This window comes from Microtus ochrogaster, unplaced genomic scaffold, assembly GCF_000317375.1.
Source record: "Microtus ochrogaster isolate Prairie Vole_2 unplaced genomic scaffold, MicOch1.0 UNK2, whole genome shotgun sequence".
In the NCBI taxonomy this organism is placed as follows: Eukaryota; Metazoa; Chordata; class Mammalia; order Rodentia; family Cricetidae; genus Microtus; species Microtus ochrogaster.
This window is the reverse complement of record NW_004949100.1, coordinates 20,159,527-20,178,718: the sequence shown is the minus strand read 5'-3', so window position 1 is coordinate 20,178,718 and position 19,192 is coordinate 20,159,527. Positions and strand designations below refer to the sequence as shown.

At 43.1% G+C, this 19,192-nt stretch overlaps 1 protein-coding gene across 3 annotated transcripts in view; it reads left to right on the top strand.

Annotated features, from left to right (window-relative positions):
- Ryr2 (ryanodine receptor 2) overlaps positions 1 to 19,192 on the top strand; it is a 574,535-nt gene that overhangs the window by 528,112 nt on the left and 27,231 nt on the right. For all 3 annotated transcript variants that reach the window (XM_026788350.1, XM_026788349.1, XM_026788348.1), the window contains 9 exons: positions 2,339 to 2,443; positions 4,210 to 4,291; positions 5,299 to 6,596; positions 8,466 to 8,530; positions 11,375 to 11,522; positions 14,634 to 14,720; positions 15,520 to 15,741; positions 17,019 to 17,149; positions 18,570 to 18,612. In XM_026788350.1, the coding sequence (XP_026644151.1) occupies positions 2,339 to 2,443; positions 4,210 to 4,291; positions 5,299 to 6,596; positions 8,466 to 8,530; positions 11,375 to 11,522; positions 14,634 to 14,720; positions 15,520 to 15,741; positions 17,019 to 17,149; positions 18,570 to 18,612 (2,181 nt within the window). The remainder of the gene's footprint in view (positions 1 to 2,338; positions 2,444 to 4,209; positions 4,292 to 5,298; positions 6,597 to 8,465; positions 8,531 to 11,374; positions 11,523 to 14,633; positions 14,721 to 15,519; positions 15,742 to 17,018; positions 17,150 to 18,569; positions 18,613 to 19,192) is intronic.

Here is a 19,192-nt window from a genome sequence, read left to right as displayed (position 1 = left end):
TTCTGAATCTGTGGATTGTAGTATGATTAGCCTTTACTTTAGAGCTAATATTCACCTATGAGTGAGTACCTATCATGTTTGTCTTTCTGGGTCTGGATTACCTCATTCGAGATGATCTTTTCTAGTTCCTTCCATTTGCCTTAGAATTTCAATTTCATGCTGTCATTGCTTTTAACAGCTGAGTGATATTCCATTGTGTAGATGCACCACATTTTCTTAAACTTTTCATTTGACTCAGAACCTTGAATATCCCCCAAAGGAAGTTGTTACTAAACAAAGGCCATGATGAGTTTCTGTTGTTTACCATTGAGTTTGCTGTCTCTTCTTTCTGATACCTGCCCCAGGCATTCATGGGTTGCAGCTGCACTTTAATAGCAATGAAATCCTACAGATTCATTGTTTGAGGCTAGACGCTGCCATAGCCAAAAGCAGGCCCAGTACAGAGAGAGATGGGGAAGGGGAGGAGAGGGTATACAGATGCCTAGTCTTGTACATGGATGCCGAAGGACATATTTTAGGAATTAGTCCTTGTCTTACATCTTGTTCAGCACTGCCTCTTGTTTCTCTTTCTGAGTAAGGTACTTCAGTCTGGCCTGCATGCTTCCCTGAAATCCTCCTGTCTCCACCTCCCCTCTTGTCTTAGGGTTTTACTTGCTCTGAAGAGACACTGTGGTCACAGCAACTCTTATAAAGGAAAACATTTAATTGGGGCTGGCTTACAGTTTCAGAGGTTTACTCCATTATCATCATGGTGAGAAGCATGGTGGCATGCAGGCAGACATGGTGCTGGAAAAGGAGCTGAGAGTTCTATATCTCAATCTGTAGGCAGCGTAAGGAGGCTATGTGCCACAGGGGGTATAGCTTGAGCATATGAGATATTTAAGCCTCCCCACAGTGACACACTTTCTCCAAGGCTATACTTCTTAATAGTGCCACTCCCTATGGGCCAAGCATTCAAACACACAGGTACTCACATGCTCACACACACACACACACACACACACACACACACACACACACACACGAGTCTGTAGGAGCCATACCTATTCAAATCACCACAGCCCTCAGTGTAGGAGGGATGGGCTTGCAGATGTGCACCACAGAATCTGGCTCGTGTGTGTGTGTGTGTGTGTGTGTGTGTGTGTGTGTAATTGAATTCATCTCATCAGGCTTACACGAGTGCTTTTTTTTTTAATTGATCCATCTCCCTAGCCTGACATTAAAATTTAAGGGTTTATTTTAACCATCATTGAATTCACTTCGTGAGGATTACTGAGTTCAATAAGTTGCCTCTTCGTAAATCAGGCTCAGTCAGCCTACAAGTGAGTTAGTACCCCACCAAGGGGGCAGGGTGGGAGAACTTGGATCCTGTGTTTCTGGAGGTAATAATATTTAAAATACTGCACCTAATATGTAAAATATATTTAAGAAACTGCTTGCTATGTACATATAACATATGATTGGATGAATAATAAGGCTCCTAATTAGAGGTTACTTGTTTGTCCCTGACTATTGAGCTCGTGTTTCTAATGATGTCGCTTGGTTTGGTTTGTGAGGGAGCCCAAAGCTAGAGCTCTTTTAGCCAATAACTTTCCAGAAAAAATTATTTTAACAAAACCAATTACCTTGGACTCAAAATTTATGAAATTTGTTACCGGGACTCAAGATTTATGAAATTAATGATCGAATATTAAGTTTTAAATTGTCAGTAGTTACATTGTTTGCTAAGTAGTCATCCAATTAAAACATCAATGATGGGCTGTTTCCTTTTTGTGAATATTGTACTCGTGTTAGTACTTAGGAATAAGAAAATATTTCTTCTCCTAAGCATATTCTCCTATTTTTGTTGTTTTGTTTTTTGGAAGAGGGTTTCATATAGCCCAGGCTAGTCTGTAGCTACTATGTAGCCAGAGATGACCTCGAACTCCTCGTCACTGGTGTCCCAGGCCTGTGCCACCACACCTGTTTTAAGTCTTTTTTTTACCCTGTGTAGTGACGGTTGATTTGACTGAACAACCAAACTGTCAGTACCTTCCCCTTTTCCTACAAACAGAAAAAGTAATCAGTGTCCATAGCATTTTAGTATTCATATAGAAACAAACCACCAAACACATGAGAAGCTTTTGGAGGTACTTAACTAGACAGTCCCAGGAAGGATACTAACTGTCAAGGGCACCTTATTCCTGTGTCTCTTGCATTTTCTGCCTCTCTCTTCATAGATCAGGAACTGGCGAACAGATATGGAAGCAGAGAGTTAATTTTTTTCTTTCCATAAAGTTTGTTTAGTCAAATAAATAATTCCCAATGATTACTGTCATGATCAATATTCATGCTGCAGGGTCCTTGTACTGGCAACCAGCAGAGCCTGGCACACAGCAGGCTGTGGGATGCTGTTGTGGGCTTCCTTCATGTGTTTGCCCACATGCAGATGAAGCTGTCTCAGGTAAGTCAGTGGCCTTTAACTAAGTGGGTACAGCAACTACTCTTGCATTTGGTATTATCTCTTCTATAAATCACTGACCTGTGGGGATTTTTATTCTTTGTCAGATATTTTATTTTTCCAATTTTAATTTGTTTTATTTTTAATAGATCATCTTACTGTAATGAATTTACAAATTAAATATCACATAGTTAGGGTAGATGGTTTTTTAAAAATTTGTGTGTGTGTGTGTGTGTGTGCATGCACACACGCTATGTGCGAGTGTGCACACACATGTATCCACAAAGGCCAGAAGAAGGAATTGGCCCCATGGAGCTAGAGTTTTAGATGATAGTAAGACACCTAATATGGATGCTGGGACTCAGGTCCAGTGCAAGAGCAGTAAATGGCCTTAACCATCGAGCCTTTTCTCCATCCTATATATCAAATATTTTAACAAAAAAACAGTTCATTCCCCTAATGGAGTGGACAACTCATGTGAACCAATGAATTAAGAGAACCTATAGGTTGATGGGTGTCTCAGAAGCAGCTGCATCATCAGAAATCTCACTGGATGACTTACTTAGGGACAGCTGTACCACTGAAGGCTCCCACCTGTGATATGAAAAAAAACAGCACAACTAAAGAGTTCCCGTACACTTAGGGCAGAGTACATTTCTGAGAGCACCCATCAAGACCACAGCCCAGAGCACTTCATGCAGGGTGAGCATAGAAGGAGAACTAAGGATATGAAGGGATGAGGAGCTGCAGCACCCGTTATAATTTCACTGCCATCCGACCCATTCTTGTGTCTCAGTTCATTGGGAATTTTCTTCTGCTCGTGGATATTGCAAAAGATTTGAAACCTGTGATAAATTTTTTAGGGAGAGAGTTTTTATGGGATCGTATACAAACAAGGGCAACATTCACTCACTATCAGGAAAGTTAGCTCTCTGAAGTCAAAGGAAGATAACGGTTGTAAAGATAAACAAGAAATACATTTTGGTATTAATTCACAACAAAGTCTGTTGGAAACATCAGCTTCCAGCTTCCCTACTTCCATGCCTGTATCGTTTCAAACTGAAGGTGCATGAATAGAAAAAGTTAACATCAGCCCTGGGTAAAGCGCTTTGGGTTCAGGGCATCTTGGTGGTATCCAAAGATGTAACACACCTGTTGGAAATGGGCTTCCACCACATGATAGAAAAAAAGACAGCAAGCATTTCCAAAGAGAGGTGGTCCAGAGGGTGAAGGCACTAGCTGCCAAGCCTGGAGACCGAGTTTCATCCCCAGAACTCGCATGGTGAAAGGTGACAGCCACTCCCTGCAAACTGCCCTGTGGCCTCCGTATGCTTGCAGTGGCCCATGAGCGTCCTCATGCACACACACACAACTGCATACACTCTCCCAAAGTAGATAAAAGCATGTAAAAATGAATAAGGAAAAGGAAGTCAGAGAGAAGGAAAAGTATAGTCTTTTCAAGTGAAAACTGTGCCCAATGTGTAGGAAGAGCTGATACTGGCCTAGCCTTAGCAGGACTTGGGCTCCTCCACACATTTGCTGGGCATGTGTCCTTGCAGGCTTTTCAGCGAACACACTTCAAAAGTGAGCAGTGTATTCACTTTTAAATACTTCACCAGTGTATTTTATTATATTCAGTAAGCCATGTGTTTATATTTGATGCCTTAAAGGGCTTAGTATTGGCCACCAGGAAGTTTCCAGTGAGGACAGATGTGATCTGGCCACATGTTCTTCTCCTTATCTTGAATGTAATATATTAATATTTTCAGGATTCCAGCCAAATCGAGCTCTTGAAAGAATTGATGGACCTCCAGAAGGACATGGTGGTTATGCTACTGTCCATGCTAGAAGGTGGGGCTTTAGTGTTTACTTTTCCGTTCTCTTTTAAACTTGTTGGGCAAATTTGTGCTGTGTTCGGCATCACCATGAAGCAATGCCTGGCCACTCTGATGCATTGCTGGACATCGTAGTTTCTTTTCTTGTTGCTATGATGAAGTTTTCTGATAAGAGCAACCTCCTAGAGAAATGGCTGTTTCTGTGGCACAGTCTATCCTGGTGAAGAAAGGTGGAAGGAGCTTTGAAGCAGCTGTTATGTTGCATCCAAAATCAGAGAGCAGAGAGCAATGAATGGATGCCTGCCAGTGCTCAGCTCCTTTCTCCAGTGTAGACAGTCAAGGATCCCTGCCCAGATGGCAGTCCTGCCCACCAGCAAGATGAGTCTTCAATACCCATCACTGTAATGAAGATAATTTCTCCTGGGCGTTCCCAGAAGCCCACCTCAGGCTCTTCACTGTATGTGTCTACTCCACAAACAGATGCTATAGCCCCCTTGCTGGGCATGGCATTCTGTTTTGGGGTTCATAGAACTCCCTGTTTTAGGAATACAACCTTCTATGGGTCTGCAATTTAAAAAATAACCTCATTTTCTGAGGCTTGTCAGTAATCTGTCCTTTTCTAACTCCAAACACTGGACCATGGGGAGATATAGGATTCCATTGTAATTTGGGGAGGGGGGAGGAAGTAGAAGAGGAAGGAGAAGGAGTGAACTTAAGTTATTAGTCTTAGCAGTGAGTGCCCTTATTCAATGAGCCATCTTACAGGCCCAGAAATATGATTGAATGTGTCAAACCTAATTACTTTGTGAATATGGCTTTTCCAATATTTCTATAATCATTTTTTGAGTTATTAGTTTAGAAATAATTATCCATTTGTTCTTAAGACCTCATACATTAGGAGAAAATTTAAATCAATGACTTTGGTTCATGTTTAAGTCCAGGTATGTATGATTATTTTGTTTGTAGATACTAGTTTTGTAAAAAATGCTCATTTTCAAACAACTACACACTCTCTCGCACCAGGTAATGTTGTGAACGGAACCATAGGCAAACAGATGGTGGACATGCTTGTAGAGTCTTCCAACAACGTGGAGATGATCCTCAAGTTCTTTGACATGTTCTTGAAGCTAAAGGACTTGACGTCCTCAGACACATTTAAGGAGTACGACCCTGACGGCAAAGGGGTCATTTCCAAGAGAGACTTCCACAAAGCCATGGAAAGCCACAAGCACTACACACAATCAGAGACTGAGTTTCTGCTGTCGTGTGCCGAGACAGATGAAAACGAAACCCTGGACTATGAGGAGTTTGTCAAAAGGTTCCATGAGCCCGCGAAGGACATTGGCTTCAATGTTGCTGTCCTGTTGACCAACCTCTCTGAGCACATGCCCAATGACACGAGGCTGCAGACCTTCTTGGAGTTAGCCGAGAGTGTCCTCAACTACTTCCAACCTTTCCTGGGTCGCATTGAGATCATGGGCAGTGCCAAGCGCATCGAGAGGGTCTACTTTGAGATCAGCGAGTCCAGCCGAACCCAGTGGGAGAAGCCACAGGTCAAGGAGTCCAAAAGACAGTTCATATTCGATGTGGTCAATGAGGGTGGGGAGAAGGAGAAGATGGAGCTCTTTGTGAACTTCTGCGAGGACACCATCTTCGAGATGCAGCTGGCAGCTCAGATCTCAGAGTCCGATCTAAACGAGAGGTCAGCCAACAAAGAAGAGAGTGAGAAGGAGAGACCTGAAGAGCAGGGCCCACGGATGGGCTTTTTCTCCCTCCTCACCATCCAGTCAGCCCTGTTTGCTCTCAGGTACAACATCCTAACCCTGGTTAGGACGCTCAGCCTGAAGAGCCTAAAGAAGCAGATGAAGAGAATGAAGAAAATGACGGTGAAGGACATGGTCACTGCCTTCTTCTCATCCTACTGGAGTGTCTTTGTGACCCTCTTACACTTTGTGGCCAGTGTCTGTAGGGGCTTTTTTCGCATCATCTCCAGCCTGCTGCTTGGGGGAAGCCTGGTGGAAGGTGCTAAGAAAATCAAAGTGGCCGAGCTTCTAGCCAACATGCCAGACCCCACTCAGGATGAGGTGCGAGGAGATGAGGAAGAGGGAGAGAGGAAGTCTTTGGAGTCAGCGCTGCCCTCTGAAGATCTGACCGACTTAAAGGAACTGACAGAGGAAAGTGACCTTCTCTCGGACATATTTGGCTTAGATCTGAAGAGGGAAGGCGGGCAGTACAAACTGATTCCTCACAACCCAAATGCCGGCCTCAGTGACCTGATGACCAACCCCATGCCTGTCCCTGAGGTACAAGAAAAGTTTCAGGTACTTCACTTTAAGGTATCACTAATGCTATTAATCACCCCGCCCCCTTGGCGCATGTGTCTGCTCTAGGGCTTTCTCGGTCATGTGCATATGCTAACTCTTACTTGCTCTGTCCCTCTGTCTGTTTGCCTTTCTCTCTTCCCTCCCTCTCCTCCTCCCTCTGTCTCTGCCCTCCCTTGTGCTTGGATGCTCTCTGACTCTCTGATGAAGACCTGTAAGGAATCTGTGTGATTTGTTCTGAGAAACTTAATTTGTGTGCTCCGTGGGCAATGAGACCCTGCTGTGATGGTCAGCTGTACTATCTTTCCATACCCAAATCTTTGTGCTTTTTTTCCCCAAGTGTCTGAGAACACTGAGTGGATGAGAAACTCAAAACTAAAAGGTTTGCCAGTGGGGGAGTTTTATGTGCTGATCTAATGCGAACACCTGTACTTAGATGATGATCATAAACTGTAAGACTTAAATTGGCCTTGAAAGATGGAGACGATTTGAGCAGGTGGGTAAGATAAAGAAGGTTGTTTCTGAAATGAGAGAAGCCAGTGGAAATGAGCCGGGAGAATTTTTAATCGACTGCTTTTGGAGAGGAGGGTGTGCATTAAAAGCGGAGGCTAGGAGGGGACATGGAACTTCTATCGCAATGTAAGCCAAAAGATCTCCCATGTGGGTTATGAATTGGCAGGTGGCCGCACAGCTCCCCAAAGGCACTCCTCAAGGGTGACGTATAATCTTGTTAAAGAGAGTTGAAAAGATCTCTGTCACCAAAGTGCTTGCTTAATGGCCTGGTTACTTTTCTTGTCCAGTTGACACAAGCTGGAGTCACTTGAGAAGAGGAAATCTCAACTGAGAAAAATCTCCCTGAAACTGGTCTGTAGGCAAGAATGTCAGGATCTTCTTGATTAATGCTTGCTGTGGGAGGGTCCAAGGCACTGTGGGCAGTACCAGATCTGGGCTGATAGCCCTGGGTTGTATAAGAAAGCAGGCTGAGAAGGACCATGGAGAAGAAGCCAGGAAGCAGCCTTCCATCATAGCCTCTGCTTCAGTTCCTGCTCTGACTTCCTTCAGTGATGGAAGTCTGGGCAGCAAAATAAACCCTTTCCTCCCCAAGATGCTTTTGGCTGTAGTATTTTATTACAACAATAGCAATCAAAGTATGGCATTTGTAAGCATGATGACTTTAGTTCAATCCCAGGAACCTACATTTAAAAAAAGGCCAAGTGTAGCAGTGCAGGCTCCTAATCTCAGCTCAGGGGGAGGTGAAGACTGGCTGGTCCCCGGAGCTTACTAGCTAGCCAGGCTAGCCTAACTGAGGAATCTCAGACCAAAGAGGTCCTGTCTGAAAACAAAGCAAACAAGGTACATGGCCTATGAGGAATGGTGACTTGGGTTATCCTCTGATATCCATGTGCATGGCCACCCATGCACACACCCACCTGCAGACACAGCTGGAGGCAGACTTTTCTTTCCTGCCCTCCAATTCCCAAATAATCCACAGTGAGACTTAATATTGATTATAAATCCTCAGTCGAGAGCTTAGGCTTCTTACTAACGAGCTCTTACAACTTAAATGAACCTGTTCCTATTAATCTATGTTCTGCCACATAGCATTGCCTCTCTTTCATCTTGCACCTCCTTCCTGTTTCTTCTCCGTGTCTCACTGGCGACTTTTCTGACTCTGCCATTCTTTTTCCCAGCATTCTGTCTGCCCCGGAAATCCTGCCTAGCCATTGGCCAATTAGCTTTTTATTAACCATGAGAGCAATACATATTTACAGTGTACAAAGATTGTTCCACAGCACACAGGTGCACCTGCACCTGTACACCTGCAGTAATAATAGTATCGTTTCTCTGTTCCCTATCGACATGTTCAAGGAGCAGAAGACAAAAGAAGAGAAGGAAGAAAAAGAAGAAACCAAGTCTGAACCTGAAAAGGCTGAGTATGTACTGCCACATGCTTTCCTCATTTCCTGGAACGTCTTGCCTTGGCCCCTGCTCTTTGGGAGCTGGGGGAGAGACTCTCACCCTGCAGAGTCATCGTATGGCCCAGTCTCCCATCTATGTGAAAGCCAGGAACTCACTCCATGTAGGGCCAGCTGGATCCCCCCCCCCACACACACCTAGACTCTTCTTCCTCTTTCCATGAGCATTTTCCATGTGTGATTCTCCCTTAGCAGAAGAGACCTCAGTGTCTCTCTGGAAGGACTGACGGATAGTTTATGTGTGAACGTTTGTCCTTTTAAAGTTGGGAAGAAACCAATATGGCAAATTCAACAGCTTAGTGTGTTCTGGAGTGGTATCCCCCTGAGCCACATGCATAGGAATCTCCTAAGATTGTTAAAAAGTAGCTAGGAAAGTGCTTGCTGCCTAAGTGTGAGGACCTGAGTTTGATCCCCAGAGCACACAAAAAATCCTTGGTGTGAGGGGCTGATTTGTAATTCCCTGGGGAGGTGAAGACTAGCCTAATAGAGATTCCCAGACCAGGAAGAGATGTCATCCAAAAAACACTGGGTGGGTGGCTACTGAAGAATGACACTTGAGGCTACCTTGTAGCACATAAAATAAAACACATGCAACTACCTACTCAGAAACACACAGTATGGATTCCTGGGTCCCACCGCACCTGCTTACACACACACACACACACACACACACACGCACACGCACGCACACACACACACACACACACACACACACACACACACACACACACACACACACCTTCCTTGTTCTGTTGCTCTGGAAAGGGCCCAAGGGTCTTCATCTTAATGAGCATACCTGGTGTTGTGGAGTCCAGTTGTAAATGGAGAGGCAGATAATGAAGAAGAGTACAGCATAAAGTAGGGGAAATGTTAAACTCCTTCCATACTGGCTTTACATCAGGAATATAGAAAACCCTTAGCTTGCCCCCAAATTTATGTTATCTTATATGCTTATCTGGTAAGAACTAAGAAAAGTTAAAGTTGTACATTCCTGCCTCGCTACCATTTTCACGTAGTAGCTACGTTACCCTTTCCCCGCCCCACCCCCTCTTATCTTACTATGTCATTAGCCTGTTTTCATTGTCTTAGATCTGGGATCTGTTGTAAATATGGCTAGATGAATGGCATTTAGAGTGGAAAAGGGGGCACACGTGGCAGTGCAGTAGGCACGCAGTTCTTACCTGGTGTGAAGTACAGTGTTGGCTAGGCTTAGTGTGAACGTAACGCAGCATCTATGTCCTCCCGAGAAGGACTTTTACTTTACATTGAAAGCATTTTTTACGTAGACTTCTAGTCCTGGGACTGGAAAGGTGGTTCAGCAGGTAAACAAGCTTGTTGCCAAGTCAGGTGACCTGAGTTTGATCCCCAGTACCCATATGGTAGAAGAAGGTCGCTAACTCCCTCAACTTGACCTCTGGCCCCAACATGTTTGTAAGTACCCAGACACTTAAATAAATAACTCTAGTTCTTAGAAAGCATTAAACTTCTAGCCCCAATTCCATTAGTATCTGGAATTAATATAACTCTATAGATATTAAAATTAATATTTTTTAAATAAAATTAGGTAAAGGTATTTGTATCAGTGCATTAACACATCAATGTCTTCTTTTATGTGAGACAAACCAAGTGCACAGGACTTTGATTTTAAGTGCCAATGGCTAGAAACTGTTACAAGCTGAGCTATGGGACAGTGTGATGGCTCAACGGGCAAGGGCACTTGCTGCCAAGCCTGAGGACTAGAGTGATCCCCAGAGTCCACATGGCAGGAGGTGAGAACTGAATCTTAAACGTTGTCCTCCCATCTTCGCTAGTGTGCTGCGCCCTCCTCACCCCCATAAAAGAATCACCTCCCAGACTTTGGACTAAGATCAAGCATAATTAAGTATAAAAATAGAATTATGATTTTAATAATCAAAAGTTAAAAGCAAGGTGTGTTGCCAGGCCTGGTAGCGCAGTACTGATATCATGGCTACTTAGGGGGCTGAGTCAGGAAGACTACAGGAAGACAAGCTTGGGTTACACAGAGGAGGTTCAAGGCCAGCCTAGGCAACTTAGTGAGACCCTGTCTCAGATTAGATAGTGGAAAAAGAAGGCTGGGGATGTAACTTCATGGCAGATTGCTTGCCTGGCATGCATAAAGTCGTAGCTTTGGTCCACAAAACTATGTTTAAAAAATAAGGTGTGTGAAATGGAAGCCAAGAAATGTCTTTGTAGTTGTACCATTTTGCAACCAAATATTTTATTATTTATGGATACAAAAAGGTTTTCAGCCTGAAAAATATCCCTTTGATTTGAATTGCACAGGCCCATTCATCTGTGGAGACAGCAGGAAATCCTTCCTTAGTCTCAAGTCCAGGATGCCACCATTTATTGGAATAGAACATAGTTTGGAAGCTCAAGAGGATGGCTCAGTTCATAAAGAGCTTGCTACATGAGTACATGATACTGAGTTGGATCCCAAAAGCCCACGTAAAAGCCTGGGTAATTCCTACTCTTGTGATCCCAGCACTGGGGAGGCAGAGACAGTCAAATCCCTGGGTCTTGCTGGCCAGCCAGCCTAGCATAATAGGTGAACAAGACCAAGACTATCACACAAAATTAGGTGATTAGTACCCGAGGAAGAAAAATGCTCAAGGTTGTCTTCTGACTCCCACTTGTATGCACACACACATGAACATGCTTACACAAGAACATACACATACATACATACATACATGCAGAACTTGGTTTCTAAGTGGAGATTGTGATTTATTTGTTCACTTTGTATTGTGCAGAACACCTATGCTTTCTTTGTTTCCACAGGGGGGAAGATGGAGAAAAAGAAGACAAAGCCAAAGATGATAAGGGCAAGCAGAAGTTGAGACAACTTCACACACATCGGTATGGGGAACCTGAGGTGCCAGAGTCAGCGTTCTGGAAGAAAATCATAGCCTATCAGCAGAAGCTGCTGGTGAGACCTGGGGATGGCTTTTAGTATTGATCGATTGTCCTGACTCTGTGTAGTAGCTGAGCTCAGAAAACCCTTCTACCGCCCACATCTGAGAATAAAGTTCCTCATAGAAAGTTGGAGTGTTTGTATGTAAACAGCACATCATGTCCGTCTGTGGATTTTGACCTTTCTAGATTATTTATGGTCTCTAATGCAATGTGAATGTTATGTAAATGTTTGTTATCATATATTATTTAGAGAATAATGGCAAGAGAAAAGTCCATTTAGGACAGAAGTATTTTCTTCTTTACAATTGGTTTGATTTATGAAGGCAGGGTCCTCAGAACCAGGACTAAGCAGATTTTTTTATCTACTCATCTGACTGTGTTTGAGTTTTTGAAATGGTTTCCTTATCACTATTTTATGTGCACATGTGAATATCTGCATGCATTGATGTGTACCGTGTGTATGGTACCCTGGAACTGGAGTTATAGACAGTGGTGAGCTACCATGTAGGTGCTGGGCACCAAACCTAGGTCCTCTGCAAGAGCAGCCAGTGCTCTTAATTGTTAAGTCATCTCCACATCCCAGTGTATATTTTTTTTAGGGTAAATGCCTTTTTCATGTCACTCCCTTCTCCACAATTCACACTGCCTGACCCCCCATGACCTCTGCACACCTTTACATGGTCTGACATCCTTAAGGCCACTATATAGGTTTACATTGTCTTGACATCCTTTAAATGCTTTAGAACCCATTGGGTCTGTATTTAAGGCCTTCTAACACTGCCTTCTGGCTCTGTGCAGTTTATAGTCCAGCTCCAAAACCAAATGAGCTTATCATCACACCTTTTACTTATATGTATAGACATATAAGTAAAATATAAATTTTTAACAAATATAAGTTTAATGAATCAGATTTTTGGTGATGATAATTCAACATTATTCTTTAGAGACTTGTAAAAGAAATGAAGAAATGGAGAGGAAGAAGATAGTTCTTCATAGGTTTTTTTTTATAGAAATACTTCCCAAGTCTTGTATTTTCTCTGTAGTGTTTGCTACAGTGTCCACTGAACATAAAGGTTTCTGAGATCACTCTGTAATTGTTAATTTGATATGCATCAGTGGTTGCCAAGGTAGCAGGGTGGGCAGGTGCTACCATACCCTGAAGAGCCTGTCTCTCTACACTTACATAAGGAAATAAACTGAGGTAATGGTTCCATCTCTGCCTCAGGGTTCCTATGCTCCTTGTCTCTGTAACTCTTCCACTTTTCTGTTTCTCTTTGTAGCTTTGGCATATGCTTGCCAGTTGGCACACACAAAACTGGTCATGGCTGTGGTGCCCTCTACAGACCCCAGCCCTCCCTGTCTTTGTGACTGTCTCCATCCAACAGCTACAGTTCGATAATTCAGTCTCTGTGACCCCCTGATTTCCTTTCCAGGAGAGACAGTATAACTGGCCCAGTTAGAGTGTGTTATTTAGTCTTAGTCTGACTAGATGTGGCAGTAAAGCCAGATCCATTGTAGGGCAAAGAGCCCATCAGAGAGGGCTATGTTCATGGGGAGGTTAATGAGAGGCTTTATTGCCTGTAAGCTCACTTTATGTTATAAGAAATAGTCACTTTTACTGTGGCCTCTCCCTTACATCTACTTGTGCCAAGTTGTTTGGTTTCTTCCCATTCAATATACCATACCAAACACTCACTCAGTTGCTCATATTTGAGTCCTTTCTTACCTGTAGCTCAATGTAGCAAAAAACCACAACAAACGAACAAACAAACAACAAAAAGCCAAAACCCAGCTCCAGCTCTTCCTTCGAAGTTCCCTCAAGGGTCTACCCAGTTCTTTGCACGTCCACAGCTGCCAGGAGGTCAGCCCCCTGCCAACATCTGCTTCCATGCTTACTAACCAGTCCCTGTTGCTTCTGCTGTCTCCACAGAGGAAGTTTTAAGTCATCGTCTGGGTGCATCCTATTCCTTTTAGTTCTCCACCAGCATGTCAGCCCCCTAGAATGAAATGTCAGTTTTAATGGTGACAGCTTATAAAGTTATCATAGCGTGTTAAAATGAGTGGCTGGCTTTCCTCACATTTTCTCACAGTAAAGGTAGCAGGCTGGATCTGTTGTTAGGCTGACACTGCAGAAGAGACAAGATGTGCTCCTGGAGGGATTAGGCCATTCATCCAAATCCAGGAAATGTTAGGACAGACTTCATATCCCTGCAGTGTGGTCCTAGAGGATGTGAATGAGTTCAGGGGTCATTGGATCAGTTTACCGTAACAGACAACTAACATATCCATCAGAAGCCTTCAGATCTCAGTCTCTGCTCACCTGCCCAAGCCCCCTTCTTCCCTATCCTTGCTTCTCTCTAGGGCTTAAGCACATTGTCACACACACACACACACACACACACACACACACACACATACACACACACACATGATTACGCTTTTAAAAATATTTTTAAGTATTTTCTGTTTGTGCATGCATGCATGCGTTCAAGTATGTGGTGTGTGTGTGTGTGTGTGTGTGTGTGTGTGTGTGTGTGTGTGTAAAATCATTTGCATGTAGTACCTGTGGAGGCCAGAAGAGGGCATCAGATTCCCCCATAATTGGAGTTACAGATAGTTATGAACTGCAGTGTGGGTGCTGGAAACTGAACCAATTTGCAAGAGCAGCAAATGCTCTTAACCCTTTCTCCAGACCCACAGCGTTGCTCTTAATTCAGGGCCATGGCCTCACCATTCATGTCTCTAATGTACCTTCCCTCTGTGGCTCTGTTAGCCAGCTCCCTTGCCACCCCCAGGCCTGTGCTCAAGCTTATCCATAGGAGGTAAACTTTTCCAAACCACCTTTCCAAACCACCACCAAACTCCCTAAGCCCTCACTTGTGTATCAAGATGTCACTTGAAGTTCTCGAATGATACTTTGTATCTGGGGGTGTGGTTATTACATCATTAGTTGTCTCCTCCTTGTTGGCAGAAACTTTGTCCTCTGCTGTCCATCTCTAATATCAAGGATACAGCAGGCGCCCAATCTGTAGCTTGGAGTAAACAAACCTGCTCTTTATTTAAAATGTTTGCAAATTTCTTATCTCTTACTGGCTGGCCTGTTCATAACTCTTTCTCCCTTCAGAACTATTTTGCTCGCAACTTTTACAACATGAGAATGCTGGCCTTATTTGTCGCCTTCGCCATCAATTTCATCCTGCTCTTCTACAAGGTATGTGTGTGTGTGTGTCCCTGGGGGTTAAAGACCGTTCTAAAAGTCCAATGAGACCAATGGATAGAGTCCCCTGGGAGCTGCGATGGAGCCAGTTTACACCAATTCTAAATTGCACCTTAACAAAAGAGAGAGCCCAAAGTCCCGTTCCATCACAGAAACCCAGGGAAGCAGGGCGCATGCACTTCTGCGAGAGTAAGCAGAACCTCAGCTGGCTGTGACTGAAGAGGGCTCTGTGTTACAGAAGTTCACTCCCAGTGTTTCTAGTTCAGCTGACTATCTTACTTGTTATGATGGCTGGGTGTGACAGAACCTCCCTCACATGACATTATTTGGATAATTGAGAAGTAACGTACCTAGTGTTTTCCTGCATATTGGAATCCTTATAACTTTGGTTAGATTAGCACAAAAAACAAAAACCACAAAACCAGCATTTGTTTTGCGTTTGTGTGCACAAGTATGTCATGGTGCGTATGTGAAGGTCAAAGAACACCTAGCAAGAGTGTCTTCCTCTTCCGTCCTGTCATTCCTGGAGATTGGACTCAGGTCATCAAACTGGGCGGGGAGGCGCTTTTCCTATCAAGCCATCTCTCTCTCAGCCCCAGCGTGAATTTTAAAAGCATATTTGTTCCTTGTATTTGCTGCTGGTAAAGATGTCTATTCTTTCCTGTTAATCTTTCCATGCTACCCTTATGCACTAACTTAACATTTCCCTGTCTATAGAGGTTGTTTCCGTTTCCTTCTTGTGTGGTGTTGTGGCACACCGTGAACTGACCGTATCTCAAATGGTTTGAATCAGGTCTCCACTTCTTCTGTGGTTGAAGGAAAGGAGCTGCCTGCCCGAAGCTCTGGTGACACTGCCAAAGTTCCCACCAGCCTGGACAGCAGCCCACACAGAATCATAGCAGTGCACTATGTCCTGGAGGAGAGCAGCGGCTACATGGAACCCACGCTGCGCATCTTAGCCATCTTGCACACTGTCATCTCTTTCTTTTGCATCATTGGATACTACTGCCTGAAAGTAAGTCCCCAAGTACCTGTGTGTTTAGAATGTCTGTAGATTGGGCGTCTGGGGAAGTGAGCACTGAGATGGAATTTATGTTGTCTGTTTGAGATGCTCTAAGGCTCCATGCCTCTGGGACAGAAGGAAGAAGCAGGTTGGGGTAGAGGGAAATGACTGTCTAAGTGCCGAAAAATGTGGTCATGGGCTTCTGTCTCTGAAGCTAGGCCTGGAGGGGCCTGACCTTTCCTAGTTTCCATTGATCAGTCATTGATTGCAAGTATGCCTTTGCCTATTGATAATCATTCATACAGTCGACATTTTCATGTATAACTTCACCATACAGAAGTGAGCCCCACTGCCCACAGTCTCTCACAGTTAAATATCTGTGAGGCATGACTGTATGTATCTTTCATCATCCATGACAGAAGACTCACAGAAAATAAGTTGCCTTTATCCCCATGTCCCTGCTGTGTTGGTGAATAGAAATCATGGTAATATCATCTCTCTGGGTGCTTGTGAATATCCTCGCCTGTGCAAGTATGTTTACATATATTTAATCACTGCCCTTTGCCTCTGGCTATGGAGCCTCCTAAGATACTTGAAAAGCTAGGGCTTGGGATAAAAGATGGGAGTGTGAGATGTTTCCGTAGGGATTGTTTTCTACCTCTCGTCCCCCTTTTCTCATGGGGGTAAACATTCCTGGATACTTCCTCAGCATCTCTACCTCCCATCCGTGCTTGCGTAGACTCTGTCTGTGCAAAAGGGAATCATCAGCCAACAGCAGAGGCATCGCTACACTCGCCAAGATTTTTGCCAATGTTGAAATGTGAATCTACCTCTATATCCTATAAGTATGTTGCACATAGTTATTAAAGAGATTAAAATACATGCTTTCAGGGACATTAGTAAAACTGTCAGGATTTTTTTCACACCTGTTCTTATTGATGCTTTAAAGTAATATGTATTTAAATACATATTGAATATTTTGTAATCACCTGTCTCTCTTTAGTGTCTAGAATGCTGTCACTGGAATGTTATAGCATCCCAATTTGTCATTAGAATGGCAAATGTTATTGTTATTATTTATTGACATTTTTTAAAAACACATGCACCTGTATGCTGTTTTCCCAAAACCCTCTAGATACTTCTTTCTGCCTGAATGTACTTGATTCATTTTCACTCATTTTTTTTTCCTCCATGCAAGTAAATGGAGAAATAGTTCTTCTCAACAGCTGTGGCTGTGGGAGACGCCAGCCCAGCTAAGCGAATGTCGATGTGTTTGTTCCCATCTTCAGGTCCCCTTGGTCATTTTTAAGCGGGAGAAGGAAGTGGCACGTAAATTGGAGTTTGACGGGCTTTACATTACAGAGCAGCCATCGGAAGATGATATTAAAGGCCAGTGGGACAGACTCGTGATCAACACACAGTGAGTGAGGGATTACGAGAGGCAGTTCTGGGCTCAGGAATTTCAAGATGTTAAAAAAGATTTCCCTGCTAGAGTTTCAGAAGATTTGTTAAAATTTTAGTTCAAGTGAGTAACAGTCATATATTCAGCTACGAAAATCAAAAGACTAAGAACTGTCCGAAGCTAATGGATGCTTGCAATTTCTGCCCTCTGGTCTGAGTCTTTTAATCAAAAAGCACTTTGAGGCCATTTACACAGTGCTGATGGGAATGCACAGCCATTACCCAGGGCTCAGGGAGGGGAGCAGCATCAGGTTCACAGCCCGCATTGCAGATGCATCTCATCCAGATGCGGAGGAGCTAGAAATTATTCATTAAGGGAAGGGCTGTAGTGTCGAAGGGAAAAATACTAATTCGTACTGCTAATGTGTCTAAGCTTGCAGAGAGCACCACCAACCAGCCTCACACGAACCTAGAAAATTTTACAATGTGATGTCATTTGTAAGAGGAAAAAAAAACACTTAAGAAAAAAAAACTAATCCAATAATTATTTAGCTTGTGTGGTAAGATAAAAACAGACCAACTAGCCAACCAGCTACTGTGTCACACATACGTCCGTCCCAACCTATAACTTCTACAAAACAGTTATTGATGGTATATCTTTGAGTATTTATACATCATAAGAGTCAGATATTATACCATGACTGAGTTTGTTTATTCTTTTTATTTTTTTTTTTTTATGTGGTGAGGAGGATTGAATCCAAGGCCTCACCCTGGCTCTGTGAGTGTTCTGTTGCTGAGCCATGTCCCCAGCCCTGGAACTGCTGATTCTTAAAAGTTACTTCTGGTAGTTCTGAGTTTTCTACTGGGGAATAAGATGCTAGCTTTAGAGCAAAACAGTGACAGGTTTCTAATCTACTAGTTTGGTTTGCTTTTTTGTTTTGTTTTTTTGCAGTAGGAGAACTTGAACTCAGGGCCTTGGCCATGGTAGACTATTTTTTTTACCCCTCAACCACCACCAAAGCCATAGTTTCTAGAGTGTTTAATTTTTAAACTAACTGACAAGAAATATTTATATATATATATATATATATATATATATACACACACGTACATACATATATATACCTGTATATATAGCACTCATAAAAAAATGATAAATATAATATGCAACTTGTTAATAAATATGGTTATATTAAGATATCATCCTTATTATTTTAATGTGATTTACCATTGGTATGTTTATATGACATTACTTACATGATGTTTAATACACTTATGATATAGAAAAGTTATGAACCGAGAGGTGATGTGACTCACTGTACTTCTAGGGAGACAGCATGATAGCTGCGTGCATATTATTTTCAGTGTTTTATTTCAAATTATGTTTTTATCATTTAAAAGTACTGTTTCTCCAGCGTCTCTGCTTTTGTGTCTTTTAGGTCATTTCCTAACAACTACTGGGATAAATTTGTTAAAAGAAAGGTAACGTTTCTGAGGGGGAGGAAACTCCCAGTGTTTTCCTTACAATGCACTTGGGTGACTGTGGTGTGGTTCCGATGAGGAGTGGGATGTGAGGTGTGTTCCGGCTGCCTGCTGTTGTTATTTCACAGTGCCAAGAGAACTGAATAGGCATCTTCAAAAGAGCAGCTATGACCTTCGTACTCTGCTGTCCCTAAATAAACAGACCTCACTATCCACCATGCCTTAGGGACCAGCGATGTATGCTCAGTAACAAGAACCTGTGGGATATTGGCTTTGATATTGTCTGGGTTGCCCAAGTTGGCTGTAGGCTCTTTTTCTTTATATCATCTTAAAGACCTTAAAAAACAAATCTGACTCAATTGTGAGGGAGGGTGGTAGAGATGATTCTGGCCTTGCTTTTACCATGCTGCTGGCTGCTGGCTAAACTCCGCTGCTGAGACCCTCTGCTTATAGACACAGGGTTTTCCCTGCTCTCCCTACCACCCAGGATCTGCACATTTTAGTTGAAACATCATGTGTAACAGTGTTTGTGTGCTGAGGGCTGCTATTCAGGAATTACTCCTTTTTACTTTCTTGCTTT